General features: G+C 27.7%; 4 protein-coding genes across 5 annotated transcripts; 1 reads left to right on the top strand and 3 right to left on the bottom strand.

Annotated features, from left to right (window-relative positions):
* Positions 1-1,510: 1,510 nt before the first annotated feature.
* LOC111031800 (vesicle transport protein USE1) lies at positions 1,511-3,931 on the bottom strand. The gene is made up of 8 exons (XM_022311899.1): positions 3,635-3,931; positions 3,457-3,559; positions 3,218-3,264; positions 2,382-2,460; positions 2,169-2,301; positions 1,917-2,098; positions 1,710-1,854; positions 1,511-1,637 (listed from the first exon to the last, which is right to left on the bottom strand). Coding segments are annotated over exons 1-8 (729 nt in total). The 5' UTR covers positions 3,637-3,931; the 3' UTR covers positions 1,511-1,599.
* Positions 3,932-4,013: 82 nt separating this feature from the next.
* LOC111031801 (putative ATP-dependent RNA helicase DHX33) lies at positions 4,014-7,244 on the top strand. 2 transcript variants are annotated; one of them, XM_022311900.1, is made up of 2 exons: positions 4,014-4,243; positions 4,793-7,244. In XM_022311900.1, the coding sequence occupies exon 2, from the start codon at positions 4,810-4,812 to the stop codon at positions 6,787-6,789; it is 1,980 nt and encodes a 659-aa protein (XP_022167592.1). In that variant the 5' UTR covers positions 4,014-4,243; positions 4,793-4,809; the 3' UTR covers positions 6,790-7,244. The 2 variants fall into 2 exon arrangements, with proteins under 2 accessions (XP_022167592.1, XP_022167593.1); XM_022311901.1 differs by having other exon boundaries at positions 4,014-4,247.
* Positions 7,245-7,370: 126 nt separating this feature from the next.
* LOC111031802 (putative ribosome-binding factor A, mitochondrial) lies at positions 7,371-10,123 on the bottom strand. Its single transcript, XM_022311902.1, has 6 exons — positions 9,996-10,123; positions 9,708-9,909; positions 9,114-9,282; positions 8,858-8,994; positions 8,665-8,784; positions 7,371-7,699 (listed from the first exon to the last, which is right to left on the bottom strand). The coding sequence occupies exons 1-6, from the start codon at positions 10,121-10,123 to the stop codon at positions 7,427-7,429; spliced, it is 1,029 nt and encodes a 342-aa protein (XP_022167594.1). The 3' UTR covers positions 7,371-7,426.
* A 5,495-nt stretch (positions 10,124-15,618) lies between these two features.
* Positions 15,619-18,329, bottom strand: LOC111031818 (ATPase ASNA1 homolog). Its single transcript, XM_022311922.1, has 6 exons — positions 17,965-18,329; positions 17,708-17,855; positions 17,454-17,605; positions 16,148-16,403; positions 15,883-16,086; positions 15,619-15,817 (listed from the first exon to the last, which is right to left on the bottom strand). The coding sequence occupies exons 1-6, from the start codon at positions 18,087-18,089 to the stop codon at positions 15,683-15,685; spliced, it is 1,020 nt and encodes a 339-aa protein (XP_022167614.1). The 5' UTR covers positions 18,090-18,329; the 3' UTR covers positions 15,619-15,682.
* Positions 18,330-21,088: the final 2,759 nt, after the last annotated feature.

The following is a 21,088-nucleotide window of genomic DNA, read 5'->3' as shown; positions in this document are numbered from 1 at the left end:
ACAAAAAACGACATCTATGTCGTTACGCTTTCCATGCATTCGTTGCTTGTCTAGTTGTCTAGTAGACAGTAGTATAAGGTTTATGCTTTTACCCAAGTACCTGTACCCACCTAAAAAAATACTCTGCCTCGGGTGTAGCTATATAGCCTATATAGTCCTATAAATCACACCCGTGCGCACGCCTATTCTATTAGGTACCTATGTATTTTAGTATATTTTTTTTATAAAAATATGTTTTGATGTTGTAAAATCCAAATGGAAATTGGCAGGTTATAGAATTTATATTCAAATTATGTAAATAGTTTTATTTTTCATATTTAATAAATACTTACCTACTTTTTGTTCATACATTATTTACAATCAAAGTTATGATTTAATACTTAGATATAAGGGTTGCTAGAATTAGATTGAAGTATTGAAGAAGAAGAATGATATTTTTATACCTGAGTCCTGAAGGTTAAAGAATTTGAATTCAAGTACAATTGGTGTATTGAGTATAAAAAATACTGATCATAAAATATAAGGGGCACAATTGATACATGTAGGTAACAACTATAAACTAAAATGTTGGTAAATACCCTTTTAAATGATGAGGCTAAAACAATTTGCAATAGTTTTATATCATTGTGGCTTTCCTTCATTTTCTTTAAGTGCATAAAATGGTTTATATTTATATTCAAAATTGTAGCAATAGTAATTAGTATGTATATTATACTCGTTTATATTTATACATTTATGAATCATTAATATTTGATACCTACAACCACCATATGCTTAGGTTGATTACTTTATTTTAAAACTTCTTCATTTATCCATATACCTTCATAGCTTCTGAGAAATTTCAATATACTTTTACAATAGTATGTTTTTATAAACCTGTCCCGGCTGTCATATCATCCGCTTTTTGAAATAATAAAAATGCTTCATTTTTCAACTTTGAGGGCTTTTTTCTGGTAGCGCATTGGCTGCTTTATTGCCTTAAAACTTTTGGAGTAAAAAATGTCCAGTACATTTTTAAAAAATCGGGAAACCCCTCCCCCCTCCACCAAACAAAATCAGCTAAATAATTCTTCTTTCAATAAGATCAATTTGGTAAATTTTATTTAACTTATAAATTACTGTAATTTTTCTTCAAACAAAGATATAATTTAAAAAATATCTTGGCCCATGTTTGACATTTTTTAGTTTATGTATGATAAACTTTGTTCTTTAATTAAACTTACAACAATTAAAAAATCACACACAGAGAATTCATATTAAATGTTTTTAAATTCATTACTATCAACACCGTTATGATCTATAACTCATAAACAACTAACATAAGATCATTAAAAAAAACGTTCAATCATCACTATAAAGGTCGATTACTTAGAAAGCACGATAACTACATTGTACATGTTTGAATCCTTATTTGCTTGGGAGTTCAGGATGACCAATTAATAAGTAGCCATTCAATAGAAACAATACATTTATTAACAGTGATATCACAATATTATATCAATAAGAATTTCTTTTTAACAATAAATAACGTGGGAATACACCCAATAAAAACATAATGTAAATTACATAATTTAAAGATGCAAAGTAAATTCAAATTCATTAACTTTTCTTTGTCACTTTGATGAATAAAATCATTTCTGAAAACAAAATTTTAATAACAATTAATTTACTTAGTTATTACTTATTATTTAATATAATAAAGTATATACTTATGAAAATTGCAACCATAGCAACAGCTAAAACCCATATCCAACACCTCCAAGTGCTTTTTCTTACAAACTCTGTTAATCTTTGTTCTTCTCTTTTTAAATTTTCAAAATTAGTATCCATACCTTTTGATGATTTTTCTAAAATCTAATACAAAACAGTAAGAAGTTAAACTCAATCCAAACATTTTGTCATAAATTGTATATTACTTCAATATCTTTTTTAATTATTTTTCCAGCAAGTTCGGAATGTTCTCTTAAACCTCGAGTAATCGCCATAAGTTCTTCAGCAATAGATTCCTGTTTATTTTGATGATGTCTCAATAATTCATCCAAATTATCACTACTCTCTACGTCTGGTTGCCTAGATGATCTGAATTCATTTGTGTCATCTAAACACAATTAAATTTCATACTGTTTCCTACATATCTTATTATTTACATAAAAAATAAAAGCATTTACTTCCAAGTAGTTCATCTCTTAGTTGCTTTATATATGTAACTTTATACTTTTGCTTAATATCTTTTGAACGGCTTTCAGTCACCTGTACAGGTTCTAACATTTCCAAGGCAACTAATTTCTTTTCTGGATTTTCCTATAATTTAATTATATACAACCATAAACTATTTATTTTATATTCTTGAATATAATTAAAAATTTAGAACGATATATTACAATTTCTTTGGTATTCAGAAATCCTTTAAGGAATTCCATTCGTTTTGTGTACTGGTTAATTGTATCTTTGTCTGGATCACTATACATAACAAAAATAAATAAATAAAATAATTTAAAAATTGTAAACGTATAAATAAAGAAGGTGTAACAGGAAGACCTAACAAATGTAATAACTTTTGTTTTAATCAATAGTTTTTAATTTTTTTTTTTTACACATAATTTATTGACCCCTGCATTAGGTACATACATAAAATACATTTTTTTTTTTTAATATGTATAATGTATATACTGAAAATAAAAAGTTTTAAATATAGTTAAACATTTTTTTGAAAAATTTAAATTAGCCAATTTGTAAATCTGATTTTTTGATGAATTTTGATTGTAAAAACATTTATTGAAGTCTAGTTGTTTATTTTTTTTTTTGATTTTTTAAAATGTCCAAATTTTTTTTAAAAGACTCATTTATTTGAAAAGAAATAACTTTAAAAAAAAAATTTATTTTATAAAGTGCTTATTCAAAATTCTCTTAAAATATTTTTAAAAAGTTTGTAATTTTTTTACTTGAAATGTTTTGTATGACCGGATAACATTACTTACCAAAAACAATGAGATTTCAAAAGTTGTAAAAAATAAACTATGACTGAAATAAATGATTTTACAATCAAAATAAAAAATGCAATATAATATGTGTAACTCAAAGTTAAAATATTATATAAAATTAAAAATTTGAAAATATTGATTAGAACTAAAGTTATTTCATTTGTCAGGTCTTCATTTTACTCTATTTATCAAATTATAAGCTATTTGATTAAATTTCTAATTCAGATTTTGTTTACCTTTTTTTAATTAATTCTGCAATCATTTCACTGACAGCTTCTATAAACTAAAACACAAAGTTATTAATAATAATGAAAATATACAAATCATTTTTAGACAAGCGGTAACTACAGATCTTGTTACATTTATTAAAATGGTAATAGTTAACTAATAACATTCATTAGACCCAATTGCATTCATCTAATATACTAAGCAATTTAAAACCTAATAATATTGTTATCTAAATAAATTTGTCTACTTTGCTTAGCCGCCAATCATCAGATGAATTATTTTGAGCCATTTCTTCACAAACTGACAAGAGTCTTCTGATATCTATTTCTAATCTGGATGCACTCATTTTCCTAAACATTTATTTAATTACAAAGTACTGAATAAAAAGTTAAAAATAAATAATTATACATGCAAATACAACGTACATTTATTTTAACTGCGAACTGGTCTTAATAATGATAGGTAGTTAATATTTAACAGCAAAACCGTGAATTCGTAAATATCAACATAAAAAAAAACATTGACACTAAACAGGAAAGAGTTTACTTGTGGTAGTAATACTATGAAGTTCTTTTATCTATGGTTAACTTATGAATTTAGTGTTGGAATATTTTTAATTTTAATTTTTATTAACTGGTAACAATAATATTATAATTTATTTAAGTCAATTATTTATTTAACTTTTGGACACGATTCACGAATGCCTGATTGTGAATTATATTATCACATAAACATCGAACATAAATAAATATCTGTGATTGTACATGTTATCAGTTATCATATCACTTTTGATAATTAAAAACACGTGAATTTTATTTGTGTATGGCTATAACTGTCCCTAATAATATATAATATTATAGGTACTCTATTTTATATAACGTTAAGACTGAAATATTGTGATTTAACATTCAAGTTTTAAATTTTAAAATTTAAAGTGGTTTGTGTCAAGTCACTAAGTGCGATGATGTGCATGCTGTATTGACATCTATTTGAGATTTTTACGCTCTCAGTTCAGAATTCAACTGTAATTTAAAGTAGGTACCTATGTTTTGTTTTTTAAATAAAATTCGCCAAATATAACAGCAGTGTTTAGAAAGTTCACTTAAAATCTGAACTCGTCTCCCATGTTCATAGTTTATCCAAATGAATACTTTCAAGTTCATTAAAAGAAATGAATCAGAATTTGCAGACATGAGACAAAATGTACCTTTTACACAGTCTAGTTTCAATACTTTACGAAAAGAAATCGGATTTTGAAACATTCTTAATTGAAGTGAAGCATAAAAATGTTAAATTTAAAAACCTTTAAAAATTGAACTTGTCCATTTTCAGTTCATATTTGAAGTACCTATTTTTAATTTCTATGTTCAATTCATTACATAAAAATACTAAAAATGAAATTAATTTGAATAGCTTGAAAATAGTTTGTAATATCTCATAAAATATGAGTATTGTACTGCATTCTTAAACTAAAAATTATTTGAAATTCACCCAATGAATGGATTCTTTCCAAACACTGCTATTAAAGTAATATATTATAGTTTAGAATTCTCTACTAATGATGTAAAATATTTAAATTATAGGCCACAGAACATTAATAATGAATGACTTAAGTAAAATGGATTTAGTCAAGTATTTTGACGATGAAAGAAAGTCCCTGCCTGTTACTCTTCAAAAAGATAAACTTTGTAGTTTAATTCAAAAAAATGAAACCTTAATCATCATCGGAGAAACTGGAAGTGGCAAAACAACTCAAATTCCACAAATTGTTTACGAAAACATATTACGCCCGGATGAAGATGTAGTTGTTACACAGCCTAGACGTGTAGCAGCCATATCTTTAGCTGAACGTGTATCATATGAAGTAAACACTGAAATTGGAGACCTGGTTGGATACAGAGTCAGGTTTATTGACAAAACTAATCACTTTACTAAAATAAAGTTTATGACTGATGGTATGCTATTAAGAACTGCTATATTAGAAAAGAGCTTATCGGCATATGGATGCGTAATTTTAGATGAAGCTCATGAACGTACAGTCAATACAGATTTACTTTTTGGAATTGTAAAAAAAGTCCAACGCAGTCGTAAACATAGTTCTAATCCTCTTAAAGTAATTGTGATGTCAGCAACAATGAATGCTGATTTGTTTGCAGATTATTTTGGCAATGCACAGATTGTCTATTTACAAGGTAGGCTTCATGACATCAAAATATTCCATGCTAAGAAAAATGTAGAAGATTACTTCCATGATACTTTTGTTACAATATTCCAATTACATAAAGAAGCACCCGAACGCCATGACTTTTTAGTTTTTCTAACTGGTCAAGAAGAAATAGAAAATATGGCTCTTGCAATTGAGCACATTAATCAAGATCCTTCTCTAAGAAATTATCCTGTTATAAAAGTACGAACATTATATGCTTCGTTGCCTACCAATGAGCAACTCAAAGTATTCATGTCATTGGAACCCAATGAGTTTGCCCGAAAAATCATATTGAGTACAAATATTGCAGAAACATCAGTTACTTTGACTGGTATTAAATATGTGATTGACTGTGGCAAAGTTAAAGTTCGATGTTTTCATCCAGAAACTTCGATGGATGCTCTTAAAGTAGAAAATATCTCTCAAGCTCAAGCTGAACAAAGAGCAGGTCGTGCAGGTCGTGAATCTGATGGATATTGTTACAGGATATATTCTAAAAAGCAATATGATGAAATGACCAAAGACCCTGTACCAGAAATCTTGAGGTGTAATTTGGGTAATGTAGTATTACAAATATTGGCCATGAATATGGATCCTTATAAATTTGATTTCATTAATAAGCCATCGACAGAGGCAATTGACCAAGCTTACAAAATGTTAGGAAATTTAGGTGCAACAAAAAACAGTATTTTAACTGAATTGGGTCATAAAATGACTAAATTTCCCCTAGACCCAAGGTACTCAAAAATAATATTGACATCAGTGAACTATGGTTGTATGGAAGACATTGTAAATATTGTATCTATATTATCTACTGATTCTATTTTTGTGTCTAGTCTTTCGGAGAAAAAAAAGAAACAAGCCGAGGATGCTCATACAAAATTCAAGTCATCTGTCAGTGACCATATCATGTTGTTAAAAACATTCCGTGCTTATAGGAAAATAAGAAAAGATTCTAAGTCCAGTTGGTGTGACGATAATTTTCTCAATGTCCGTAATTTAGAATACGCTGATCGTGCTCGAGAACAGTTGCTTGATATCTGTAGGTATTTACATTTACCTATTGGCCAATCTTGTGGAGACAATTTCGACCCTATCAGAAAATGTCTGTTGACGGGATTTTTTGAAAATCTAGCATATATCAATCAGGAAAAAAAGTATGTAACAGTTAATGCTAAGAAAGAGTGCAAAATCCATCCAACTTCAACACTTTTTCATTCATATCCTCATTGTGTGCTATATACAGAAATCATAGAGACTAGTCAACCATATATGAAATATATAACTGTAATTGACAAAGAGTGGTTGGTTGACATTGTGCCTAATGTTCATCAACGTCATAATTATCAAGTACTTATGAATAGTGATTTATAACTTAACTTACAAAATGATAACTCAAGTAGTATCCAAACATTTTATATACAAACCCCTATTTTTTTATAATTGACTAAAAATAAAAATGTATTATTTATTATATGATATATATATTTTTTTAAGTTATATTTTGTAAATTATAAATTGTATTATAATGTATTTTATTGTGTTTATATTTTTTACTTTTGACTTTACTCTGTGAAATGTTGCATGTGTCATACAATTTGAATACTACAAATTTATGTGATAAAATGTCCATACACGTAATATATTTAAATTGTTTTGTGCATTGGTCTTGGAATCCAAAGATTTGTGTATTTAGAATAAAATTAATTTCTGCAAAAGCAACACTTTTAATATAGGCACAAGGTATAGCTTTGTGTTATATTTGAACTTAACTATTATCATAATTAAAACTGTGTCGGATGAATAAACTGATTATTTTGTTATAATAAGTTGTCTATAATCTATATCATATTTTACTTTTATGATTTATTCTTCAAACATATACATTATTTTTGGTTATTTTAACAATTCCTTAAGTATAGATAAAATAATTTATAGGAAACTAAATAAAAATGGGATTGATACATTGGACCAAATACAAGAAATACTAAAACAAAATTGGTATATTAATTTAAATTTTAAATGGATATTCGTCAATTTTATCATCTTCTTCTTCTTCTTCATAACTCGACAAGACATCTTTATCATACATTTCTTTCTCAATCGACCTACTCCTCCTTCTACCCAAAGATTTGGCTTCTTGAATTTTCCTTTTTTTTACAAAATCAGTAAATGACAAATATTGAGTTTCTTCTGTGTGTTCTGTTACAGTATTTTTCATAACATTATGTACAGCAGAAGGTTGACGATGAGCAGCTTTTGACTTAAGGATGGCCACGTTCAACTAAAAAATAAGTAATAAAATCAGCAAAAAATAATTATCTTTTTTAAATATAGAACATGAAAAAAATCCTTCAAGATATTTAATTCTGATCAGCTTTTTTCAATCATTAGGTTCATTTTACGATAGTTATTTGTCTAAAAAATTAACTCTTGTAGTGTTGTGTCTTTAGAGGTGAATAAATAGAGCGGTTTCTAGATGCCTTTTGTTCTACAAAGCGACTGGTACTGAGTTTGAATCAGTAGCATGACTTAAAGACCCTAACACCCAGTGATACCTGATTGAGCACGGTTGTTATCAGCCAACAATTATTGACCACCAGATTGAGCAAGATAAAGAAAATAAATATTGTGCACAACGTAAGATTTTCACAAGTACATATGTTTTGTAGATTACTAATAGGTAACTAACGTCATATTGGTTGAAAAAGATTTTGGTATTAATCTATGGGTACGCATACAAGTTGAAAATAACTGAGATAGATAGGAAACCGGAATTGTATCTACAACGATTACACAAAATTGTGGTTAGCTCTTATTGTATGTAACTAAGCTGTAATTTTAACTTGGTCACAGTCAGCCTGTTATGTGGTCTTGTTCTTGTGTGTATTTTTTTGCGAATTTCACGATATTCATAATAGAATATAACGAAATACAAATTATTTTATCCGAGGGAGGCAAATGTTGGAGCTTTCAAGTACAGGTTATAGGGTAGAGAAAAAAATAGTACTGGGATTTTTATTTATAAATATTTATCAAATGTTCAAATATATTTTATTTTTTAATAATAATACTCTACGATTCAAAGTGGCAATTTCGCACCTTTTTCCGTGATTAATTCAGTTGTTTTTTGGGTTCCTATTGTTTGATTACATGCTCAATCGAGTTCCAGCCCTAACACCTTATCACCTTGGCCACACTATTATTTTTCTAATCAACCTACATAATAAGTTAAAATAAATATCTTACTCTGGCCATTATTGCACTATGATCAAGACCCATTACATCCATCTTCATTTCTGGAATTATAATTTCATCGTTACTTTCTTCTTTTAGATTTTCTTTGTCCTCTAATTCTTTAATTTTTTCCTGAAATTAATTAACATCAATTATTTATAATACTATTAGTAATTATTAGTAGAAATATTTATTAATTAATTACTTTGATCTCTGGATCAATACTGGTATAGATTGTAGGGTGATTGTTTAATAAAACATTGCATGTAGGAACAAAATCTTCACCAAAATCTGCTTTACTTAATAACCGATCAACTGCTGCTATGTTTGCATAAGTCTTATCTTAAATAGAAAAATTGTTAGTTAATATTAAGAATAATTTCTATTACTAGTTCACCATGAGGCATGAAGCTTATAAAGTAGCATACTAGACTAGTAATAATTTAATTGTTCACATTTACCTTTAATAAACTGTATTTTTGGAATTTCACCCATGATTCTTAATATAGATAATTCATGTCTTAGTGGACCGCTTATCATCTGCAATAGTTTTTCTAATAGGGAATCATCTTCAGCTTTTCCAGCCATCCAATATACATTGACAGATCTATAATCTCCTGCAATACAAACCTGCAGTAAAAACATAAAACATTTTAGGCTGAAGTAACTACCCTCATTTTCTCAGGCAATTAATGAAATACAATTTAAAAATATTTATACATAAATGTAAAATGTAGACTTAAGTACTTATGTTGGTAAATTATTACAAGCAAATCTATTTAATTACTATTTCTTACGCTTTACTTTCTTTTATATTGTTTATAAATATTAGAACAATTGTGTTTCTGAATATGAAATTAAAAACACAGTTTGACATTTGAAAAAATCAATATGATTTTGTACAGTAATACATTAGATTTGTTTTTATAGAAATTTAACATCGAAAATTTACCATGTTTTTTAAAAACACAAAAATTAACAGAGACTTGATTAAAGCACGCTAAATAAATTACCTTGCATGATAAAAAGTTAATAAAATAAATAATGATTTATACCTTTGAAATTTCTAGACCATATCCAACGAGTTTATCAGAGTTTTCACCTGTTGCCATTAAATCAGTTATATTCTTCATTAATAACTTATTTAGAACAACTAAACGCTTGCTTGTCTGTCGTCCAGCATTGTTTTTTGTTGTTTGTTTCATAAGTTCTTCAAAAGTAGGATTTGCTCCAACATTCGGTTTGTACCAAACCTTTCTGAATAATAATATTAAAACCAGTCATTAAACTTATATTGTATACTTTTTTCAAGATATTATTTGGATGACGTCCATCCTACTTACTTGGTTTTCTGACTGAGACCCATAACTTTGTTCATCATTTTACCATCCAATGACGAAGCATTACATTTTAACATTTTAAAATTCGATCCAAATAACAAAAGTGAAGTGGATTGAAATTTATGAAACATTTCTTAAGATTTAAACTTAATAGCAGAAATTAAAGAAAGTTGTCAGTGTTATGCAAAATTTCTTAAGAACTTGGGTAATTTATGACATAGTTTTCAAAATAGATTTTTCATTGAGACTAAATCAGTTGACAGTTATCTATCTAGCTCTTCTAATTTATTTTCGCCATAACCCATTTCAGCATTACCACGGACTACCTATAGTCTACAGTCTACTACAATATAAAAAATCTATGAACTATGAAGAAATGCACAACTTTAAATTAACTTATCACTTAATTTATCAATACGTTATCTACAGAGATAAAAAAATATTATGCTACCCCGCCAAATATTTTAAATATTATCAGCCGCAAGGACAGAATATAATTATTTTATTGTTATCGGTTTGTAAATTGTAAGTCGTAAGATCGTAACCACGAACTTTAAAAGTTCATTGGACATTATTTACTATTGACTTGTTCATTGGACTTCATTAATCATTAATATAATGGGATATGAATTAAATAAATATTAAAATCACAAATTAGTTGTTCAGGTTAGGTAGGCAGGCAGGGTTGTAAAGACCAGCGTTTCCCAAAGTGTGTTCCGCGGAACCTTAGGGTTCCGTTAGATGTATGAGATTATTGAGAAAATTATGTTTATTTAATGTTTGTTGTTTAAAAAATGTTTGATTGAAAATTTTTTTTTAAACTAAGTTTAATAATGAAAAGTCATTAACAGTATCATTAAAATATTATTTGGACTTGAGAGTTTAAGGAATTGATTTTCCTTTTTTAATTTACAAAAATTGTGGTTGGGTTGGATTAGACATTAGGGTTCCGCGAAACACAAACAATTTTTTAAGGGTGCCGTGGTCGTAAAAGTTTGGGAACCGCTGGTATAGACACTATGCACCTATAGAGAAATGGGATTTTCCGTGTAGGATCTCGTCAATGTTTGTCAGTGGGCCCCTCGTTTCTACACATTTTTTTCGTATAATAAATTAAATTCACCAATTAGGTATCATTAGAAGTTTAATTGAGCCTGATATTCTACCACAAAATATTTTACCATACTCAAGCCCTAACGAAATCTTAAATATAATCAAAAAATTACCAAAAAGAAAATCACCCGGACACGATTTAATCACTAATACTATCCTAAAAAATATTCCCAGAAAAGCGATAACATATTTATCCATCTTATTCAATTGGTTCCCTAATAAAAATTGGATACCTTCCTACAGAATGGAAATTGGCCACAATAATACTGTTAAAAAAAACCAGGTAAAGATAATTCTAATCCCAGCAATTACAGACCTATAAGCCTACTGTCCTCAGTTTCAAAAATATTTGAAAAAATTATTCACTTAAGGCTTACTAATTACTTAAATGCAATAAATGCTATCCCTCATTTCCAATTTGGATTCAAATCAAACCACTCCACTGCTCAACAACTTCTGCGACTAACGGAGCATATAAATGATGGATTTGAAAAAAAACTACATACAGGGGCAGCCTTCTTAGACATAGCCCAGGCCTTTGATCGGGTCTGGCACGACAGACTTTTATATAAATTAAAAACATTAAACACTCCAACTGCAATATATAATCTAATTAAATCCTACCTCTCCGATCGCTGCTTTAAAGTTCGAATCAACGATACCACATCGGTAACAAAACAAATTAACGCAGGAGTACCACAAGGTTCAAACATTTCACCTTTACTTTTTAACTTACACGTTTCGGACTTCCCTACAACAAATAATACTGAAGTAGCACTATACGCTGATGACAGTGCTATATACTCAAGCGCCAAAGACACCGAAACAATAACCCAAAATATTCAAGCCCACCTGAATGAAATTCAAAAATGGGGAGATAAATGGAAAATTATATTAAACCCTCATAAGAGTACTGCGGTACTCTTCTCCAACCGACGCCCGAAAATTCCTGGTAACTTGAATTTGTACGGTAATAATATTTCTTGGTCACCTAATATAAAATACCTACCTAGGTGTAGTTCTGGACAGAAAATTAACTTGGAATCCACATATCACCTTCAAACTACAACAAGGATACCAGAGGCTAAAAATACTATACCCATTGATCAACCGACAAACTGCATTAAGCTGGAGATGTTCTCTTTTATTATATAAACAAATTCTACGACCATTACTTCTATACGCAGTCCCTGTGTGGGGAAATTGTGCAAAAACCCACATCCACAAAATACAAGTTTTCCAATCAAAAGTTCTGAGAACCATTTCTAATGCTCCAGGATTTGTACGAAATGATGCACTTCACAAAGATTTTCAGCTACCCACAATAACAGAGTACATAAAAAAATTAACAATCAACTTCTTCGATCACATCAATTCTGCTCACAGTGCGAAATTTTATAAACTAAGTGATCCACCTTCTGTACGCCGACTCAAGCGTGGACGCCCACACGACCTGTTGTTATAACTATTATTTATTATTATATTATTTTTTTTTTCTTCCGATTTGTAAATACTTTAAAACGTAGTAGATAGTTTCTATTTTTACTAATAATTTTTCCAATTATTACTAATTGTTATATTTTTTTCCAAATGTTAAAAAAAAAAATGTATCTAATCAACATTAAGTTAAGATGACATATTATGTCAGTAAAACTTTATTTTAATAAAAAAAATAAAAAAAAGAAGTTTAATTTAGTATTACTATTATTTTTAACAATATGATAAACCATTAAAGTCAACAATTTGCTATGGGATCTTTAACATAATATATAAATTGTAATATTCAATTAACCGAATAGATTATTTTATGTACCTACCTAAATTTGGATCAGATAGAGTATAGACAGTCTAGGTATCTTGTAAGTTGATATATTCAAGTTTGAAGTTATATAATATTCAAAAGCATTATTAGGTATAAAACGAAGCCACCCCCTCTCCTCCGTGGTTGGAAATTTGTCCAATCCCTAAAATTTAGTCCAACGACAAACGAGTGACGAGTGAGACGACCATAGATAATGTAGTGGTCCAGCCCACAGATCGTGGTGTATAAGACAAGAGATGACGAGGTGTAAATAATTCTAAGTCAATTGTAGAATATTATGAACATAGACTTTATTTTAACATGTAAAACTGATAGAATATTTTTGGTACACTGAAATTTGTCAGAGAGTCGACTGGCGTGAAGGTGCTCGTACTGGCTCTGGTAAATCACGTCTGAATATCGGGTGGATGGGTCCCTGTTTTATAGGCCTACTCTCCACTCTTCTCCTAGCGATGAGATAGCGCTAACCCCGTTTACTATTGCACGTGTGCGTGGTCGTGGGTTTCCAGGAAACGGTCGCCCGGTCGTGTCGGTCGAGAGATTAGAGTAAAGGTATTGTAATATTATATTTTAACATTTTTATAGATGTTTCACGTTTTAACTCTTTTCATTTATATTTTCGCAACGCACTTTCGGTAGTTGGATTCTCAGAACTACGCACCCGATTTCTTATTGCGTCGTTGTTCTTAAATCCCCGAGGTCGACAACTTCCTAATGTGAATATTCTCATATTATGTCAATATGTCCCCCTCGCTATTTAAGCCTTTAAAATATATGCGTATATGGCGGGACGTCAGTACATAGCAATAATATAATTCTTATATTATCTACGGTGACGACTAATATGCCACTGAATAGGTAATTAGTAATTACCTAGAATAGCAATGAGTATACAGTGTGTTTCTTTTTAAAGGTCACACTAAATAATTCTGTCCAGTGACATCAGATTGATATAAGCGGTTTTCGGGAGGAGATAAAGAATACATAAATACACATTTCTAGATGATTTTTACATTTTTAGATCTTTCGGTGTGTGCATGCGCAATACAACTTGCATTTTTAAAACGGCAACAGTTGTTTTGAACACCAAATTCAGATAGACCGAATTTTTTTAAGTCAATTTGGTCCTTTTTACCATACCTCTAAACTCAAAATTGACTAAATGACAACGAGTTAAAGTTTCGATTAAAATTATTAAATTTTTCAACAATCATACTAGAATTGTATGAGTTATTATGAAATTTCAAGTATTTTTTTTGTACGGGTAGGCCTGCAGACATTATTAGGTAAATCATTTAAATTTAATTTTGAGAAATTAATTAGCATCAATTATAATATTCATAAAATTCTAGTATATGATTGTTGAAAAATTCAATAATTTAAATCGAAACTAACTCGTCGTCATTTAGTCAATTTTGATTTTAGAGCTATGGTAAAAAGGACCAAATTGACTTTCAAAAATTTGGTCTATCTTTTCTTTGTAAAATGAGTATTTTCAAGCTATTAGGGCATCCAGTATTGAAAATACTGAAAATAATTTGGAATTTTTTTTCTTTAAAATTTCCACATCAAAACTAATAGTACGCTATTGAAACTAGTGAACGAAAAATTTCTGTCTTAAGTGTGTAAGACGGAGGCAACATTTACATCGGTAGCATCCTATTAAGATAGTTACGATATGTTATCAGATGTCTAGGCATATATCCATATATGATATATGCATACATAAATATATCTTAATTTGTGGTGTAGATTGAACCAGATTTAATTCAAAACAATAATAATAAACCATTTATTCACTTGACAAAAATACGTAATGAATACGATGCATTTATTTCTCTGTAATATTTGCCGATTTTAGTGATAATAGATGACATGATTTATAAGTGTGATAAAACTCATAAATTAACTATCTAAGCTTAAATAATAATGCTTATAACTAACTTAGTCTAACATAATAAAAAATATAAGCATTTTCACTAGTCACTCCTATTAAAGGTTTAATTAATTAAAGATAAACTACCCTTTGCTAAAGTTAATGAATAAGTTTCAATTGATGTATTCATTTGTATAAAATATGTGTTGAATTACATTATTATTTATGAGAAATATAGTTAATATCTAAATAATGCATTTTAAAATTTGTGTTCAAAGTACTTAATTATATATTTAGTTTCACTAAAGATTAAACATAATTAGACATTTTTTAAATGTTCGTAAAAAAATAATTGTATTTAAAATATAATAAGGCATAAACTTCTAATACCGTGAATCAACAATATTTTTAAACATTTTCATTATATCAATAAATAAATTATTCATTACGAGAAAAAATGTAATGTACATGCATTTAATTTAATAAGATTAAAGTCACTATAATTAAAATAACATTTTAAGTATCACATTATTAAAGAATTTTTAATTAAAATGGTTCATATAATGCAAGGTAATAAATAATTATAATTGGGTAGGAATATATAAATTATAAGATATAATATAATAATAAGTGTACTTTTATTGCAAATAATTTAAATTTAACAATGTATTATTATTTATTGTTTAATAATCAATTGAATTAATTATAATGAATTGTAATCATTCATTATCTTTTATTACAAGTTAACTTCAAATAAAGTTAAAACATTCAGACTACAATATCGATATTAACAAATAAAAGCATCTGTTTTTGGATGTATATATTATAATTAAGAACAAATGTTGTTTAAGCTAAACAAAAAAAAATAAACACGGTTTTTTATTTGTTTTTGTTAAAAGCATAATTTGGATCCAATAAATATTTGGAAAACTCTGATATATCAGCAACACCACGTACTTCCTTTTCTAACAATGGAAGCTTAGTAACATGAAAATCAAGATACAAATCATTTATCTAAAACAGAAGATAGTAAAATTACAGTTAATAAACGTACTGTAATTATTATATAATCAACTAACCTGTTCTAGATAGATGCGCTGTAACGCCCGCCTGGAAGAACACTTTTTACAACTGGGATTGGAATCTCCATTGTTAATGTACAATTGATTAACAATAATATTATGGGTGTCGATTTCATTTTTGGTTAATTCTTGAATAAGTCTCTCCGTTTCATACAATGATAAAAATTCAGCAATGCATACACAAACAAATGTGGTTTGATCCTGAAACAAAATAGTTTCAAATCCATTTTGACTATTTTAAAAATAGTTTGTGAATACTTACAGGATTTTTGAACTGTTGATTAACTGTCTTAATGGTTGCCAACATTTCTTCAAGTTTTTGTGAAATATCATCTACATTAATACCAGCTCCAAAAAGCATACTCATTTGATTTAGGTAAGGACCTATTCTATTTTTCAATTCCAATATTTTTCCTATTGCTTTTTCCATCATTAAAGGAAATGTCAATAGTCTCAACGTATGCCCAGTAGGAGCTGTGTCAAATACGACAACTGAAAAGTTCATACTCTTAACCAACCTAAAATTATACAAATATATAGGTAATGTTGTCTTGATAATAAACCATCGCTATAATGTACAAACATACAATACAATTAAAAAATAAGATATTTTTAATTTGCATGTAACAAATATAGTAATCAAAAAACCTATTCTGATCATAATCAATTTTTGTAAAAAAAATGGATAAAAAGTAGTTTAGATAAGTTTTTGCTAACTCCATAGTTAATGAATATATATATTAATTGTATATAATTATATGTTTGCTCATGTTAACCGAATGATAAGTAAGCATACAATTTGTTAGTGGTGTGATTGAAAATAATGAAACTTTTATATTGCACATTTCAAAAATGTTTATTTTTTATGGCATATTTCGTAATTTCGAAAAATTATGATAAAAAATATATTTTTAGTTAATATTCTATGTTATTGATTAGTTTATGTGACTTTTTCGTTTTATTTAAATTGTTAAACCATTACCTCGCAGAACAGATACAATAATGGTTTCAAAACAACACTTTATGTAAGTATTCTCACAATTTTAAATATTTAGATAAATCATTTGGAAATATATTTATATCATAACTGAATTCATAAATATATATTATGTATTTTGGGAGTGCATATATATATTTTTTTTTTCATATTTTAAGTTTATTTTTAATGAATTTATTTAGCATAGGTATTTCAGAATTTTTTGTGATTATTTGCCTGATGAATAAATGTGCATATCACATTGAACACAAATTGCATGGTCTATCCATGCATCATTAAATTAATCAAAACATTTGTGTAACCAATGCTATATTAATTGATTATTCAAAAAAACACACAATTATAACAAAATTGTGCTATAATATTATTTCCTGTTTCCTGTAGATATTCAGTCATCAGCAATAAAGCTTGATAAGCTTATAGCCCCCAATGTGTTTTATTTAATGTGCTGTTGAAATATTTAGGTACATTATAGCAATAACATTTAGACCTCAAGCATAATTATTGAAAGTAAGATAAAATGGTATATTTAAACTTATAATTATTATATTAAATATTTGTATGCACTAACTTCATCACTTGAGCATAACTCATTGACTCATCAATACCTGGAAATGCTCCAATAATGTCTTGTATAATACTTTTACCTAATCGCATTGTATCGGATTCATCTTCACTTCCAAGTAAATTTTCGTTTTCGCTGTGGACATCAGGGTCTACTTCCTAAGTAGGCAATAAATTTACACTATACATTTTCAGTAATTATTCAGTTAATATCAGTTAGATATTTTTTAGGGTATGAATCTTACATTCTAAAATGCTTACCATAGCAAATAAATTATTGAAACCGTCAACTTTAGTAGGTGCTTTGGTGAATCGTTGTCCAAAAGCATCAGATATGTTGTGTGCTGGATCAGTTGATAATAAAAGTACTGATTCACGAACTTTAGCTAATTGAATAGCCAAACTACAACTGAAATTATCATATATAAATTAATCGATAGTTTTGGTAAAAGCATTAATACATTTTACAATGAGTAAAATGAGCTATGCTTCGATGCACTGTACTATGCGATGTTTACCTGCAAGTGGTTTTACCAACACCTCCTTTTCCACCGACAAAAATCCATTTTAAACTACTCTGACTGATTACGTTTTGTAGAGAAGGTTCAAGTTGATCTTCTTCAATAACATCATTACTATCCATTTGTAGAAATTTTAATAAATTTTAAGTAAAAAAGAAAAATATCAGTTTTCTATTTTATTTGAAGAAAAAGTTAAAACTAGAACAAAAAAAAATTATAAGTAAATTAATAAAATATTGAACAATTGCACCGTAGGTCCGTAGCGAACAAAAACAGTATAGATGATTGAGGTTGACTAGACAGACCAATTAGACTTGAAAAGTCAGAAACTCACAAATATTGTTTAATGCTTATCATCTAATATCTATTATTATTTAAGTAACGTCATGATTTATGTTATCAAAAATAGATATGTGGCGGTTGTACGATTCACAAATTCACAATATCATTGAACATGATTGAACAGAACAAGGCGCTGCCATACACTAACGCGATCTAGGTGCTCAGTTGTCACTTTAATTTCGTCCTAAATTTGAAATAAATTCCATGGTAATATTGCTAAAGCTAGGGAACGGATTTAAATACTTTAAAAAACGAGAAAAATGCCCTAAAAATAGGATTTAATTCACTAATAATATGACAAAGCTTAATTAAATTCACTAAAAAAAATGTAAAAAATGTAAATGAATATACCTATTAAAAAATGTAGATTCGTAGGTACTAATGTCAAATGTACAATGGTACATTCGTATTTCGTTACATTTAATGGTTCATTACAGAGCAGGACAATCATCTGATGTAATGCTAATATTTTCAAATTAAAACTTCGACGGTTAAGTTTTGCCAAGTGTTGATTTATATCTTGAGTCCTCGAAAAACTTTGTTACAAGTAAACTGAGTCATAAGAGCTAACATTAGGTATACTTAACAAAAATAGAAATATTACCGATTAGTAAAATAAATTACATTTTTTTTAATGTATTTAATCTAAGCTTTTATTAAACTTTACTTCTTTAACTTTATTTAATTGTTCATAAAATACATAAAATATACGAAAACATATGTAGTCACAGTCACAGTATTTTATAGTAAAAAGCAAAGGTGGTTTGATTGTTTGAACGTATTGTACTTAGTGGTGCAAGACAATATATAGACATCCCTTCACCCCTAAATAACAAATAAATATATATACTTTAAGGTTTTTTATAGGTACCTAATTATATTTACTAACTTCAGTCATAGATTAAATATACTAGTATGGTACATATTTAATCTATGCTTCAGTTTAGTTGTTTACACTTTTAATATTAACTGTACACAAAGATTGTGTAACAATTTTTTTACTTATCTTCTTATTAATAAAATAATGAAATATATACATACATTGTATTTAGTAATGAATCAAATAAAAATAAAAAGTATGTACCTACTCTTTTACTTATATTGAAGCTTTAATTACTTTAAAAAAAAATATACATATATTTATTATAATTGCAAGCTTTTATTTATAAGTTTGATGAATTTTAAATATTCAAATACACATTATATTTATTTATATTTTTATATAACACCTTTCAGCACTTGTTGATGTTGGAGGTAAAGGGTAAATACCTTTGTAAGCAAATTACAAATTTGGAAACGCCACCGACATACCTGCAGTATTACTGAGGGTTTTAAAAATATCTAATAGTTTTAATAAATTTGAATCTTGATCATTGGAACTCATGCTATTATTATCGCTGCTAATATTCTGGTGGCTAAATGTATTAATTGTTGAATTATTATCAATATTTTTCCGGACAGCGGGAGAATAATAACAAGTTTTAAATTAGTAATGGAGCAGAAGTCCAAATGATAATTATTTATTGTATTATATAAATAATCATTCTGCGACATCATCCTTTAGCTCCAACACATCCGATATTGTCCGTCTACGAGATAATTTTTAAGTTCTATACCGTTTTGGTATAAATTCAGATTCTAAAACATTTATGGTCACCTTACTGATAATTTCGAAACATTGTTTTTTCTTGTTATTAGCGTTACTTGGTAATATAATCGTCATATAAAATTTGAGGACAAAAATCAACAAATACATTTTTACTAGATTTAAAAAAAAACCTAAAGTTATAATAACAATTGGAAAAAAATTAATTATATTAACCAAGAGGTAATGGTAAGATTATGAAGACGTATTTTGTAAAGTAAACCATTATGGAAACTAATAGAAAAGTAAGAACGGCAGTTAATTACTATAGAAAGAACATATTGAAGAAATATTTTCAGATTTGGAAAAAATATTCTGACCACAAGCAATACATAACAGGCAAATCAATACAAATACCATCCAAAAGTTATTTGGTTTCAAAGGTACATAATTAATAATCATATGAAACATGAATGCAATTGGTATATATCATAGTACTATGTATATAAACTAAATTATGTTCAAAAAGAATAATAAATTTTAAATATTTTTACTAAAATCAAGGATAAAATTGTTTTTTAAGCAGAGTGTACAATTTCATAGTAAAATATTAGATTTGAGGAAAAATAAAAACGACCATGAGAAAAAAGAAGAAATTGTATTTCCAACAAATGTTAACAAAAACAAACATTTCTCGAATGAAGTAAATGAGAAAACGATAAAACTTAGGTATAATTTTAAAAACATAATATGTTTTATATTTGATTTTTTGATATATAAAAATACCAGCTATGTAAGTAATCTAATTCTACATATTTTGATGTATATATTTTTTTATGTTATGCCGGTATTAATCTTATACTAAATATTTGCATAAAAAAAATGATTAAAAAAGTTTTGTTGCACGCTTACAGGCTTACATATGCTTTATGCTTTATGCTTTATGCTTTAGATTAGTAGAAATTATATTTATTGATTATTTGGTGATCTATATATAATACATAACAGAGAATACATTTATATGCTTGGATTTATAACTTTTGTCCCAAATTCAAGTTAAATTTGAAATTATTTATATCTTTTTTATAAATAATATTAATTTTTCGTAATAAATAATTTTTAATGAGGCTGTTTTATTTTTATACTTGCAACTTGCAAGCTGCAATTGATTTCAAATATTGTTATTAAACCTAT

Source organism: Myzus persicae, unplaced genomic scaffold (genome assembly GCF_001856785.1).
Source record: "Myzus persicae strain clone G006 unplaced genomic scaffold, MPER_G0061.0, whole genome shotgun sequence".
NCBI classification, from domain to species: domain Eukaryota; kingdom Metazoa; phylum Arthropoda; class Insecta; order Hemiptera; family Aphididae; genus Myzus; species Myzus persicae.
This window is presented reverse-complemented; position numbering and strand designations above follow the sequence as displayed.

Bases quoted from the DNA above. Each gene is read 5' to 3' on its own strand.
- LOC111031818 (XM_022311922.1), bottom strand. From the start codon at position 18,089: ATGGATAGTAATGATGTTATTGAAGAAGATCAACTTGAACCTTCTCTA. The intron at 16,404-17,453 runs GTTAGTGCATAC...GTATAATTTTAG, and splicing joins AGTTATGCTCAAGTGATGAA to GTTGGTTAAGAGTATGAACT. The intron at 16,087-16,147 runs GTAAGTATTCAC...ATTTTGTTTCAG, and splicing joins ATCAACAGTTCAAAAATCCT to GATCAAACCACATTTGTTTG.
- LOC111031800 (XM_022311899.1), bottom strand. The intron at 2,461-3,217 runs GTAAACAAAATC...TGTTATGTATAG, and splicing joins GCAGAATTAATTAAAAAAAG to TGATCCAGACAAAGATACAA. The intron at 2,302-2,381 runs GTAATATATCGT...ATTAAATTATAG, and splicing joins TTCTGAATACCAAAGAAATT to GAAAATCCAGAAAAGAAATT.
- LOC111031802 (XM_022311902.1), bottom strand. From the start codon at position 10,123: ATGTTTCATAAATTTCAATCCACTTCACTTTTGTTATTTGGATCGAAT. The intron at 9,910-9,995 runs GTAAGTAGGATG...ATTATTATTCAG, and splicing joins GGTCTCAGTCAGAAAACCAA to AAAGGTTTGGTACAAACCGA. The intron at 7,700-8,664 runs GTAAGATATTTA...CTTATTTTTTAG, and splicing joins ATAGTGCAATAATGGCCAGA to TTGAACGTGGCCATCCTTAA.
- LOC111031801 (XM_022311900.1), top strand. From the start codon at position 4,810: ATGAATGACTTAAGTAAAATGGATTTAGTCAAGTATTTTGACGATGAA.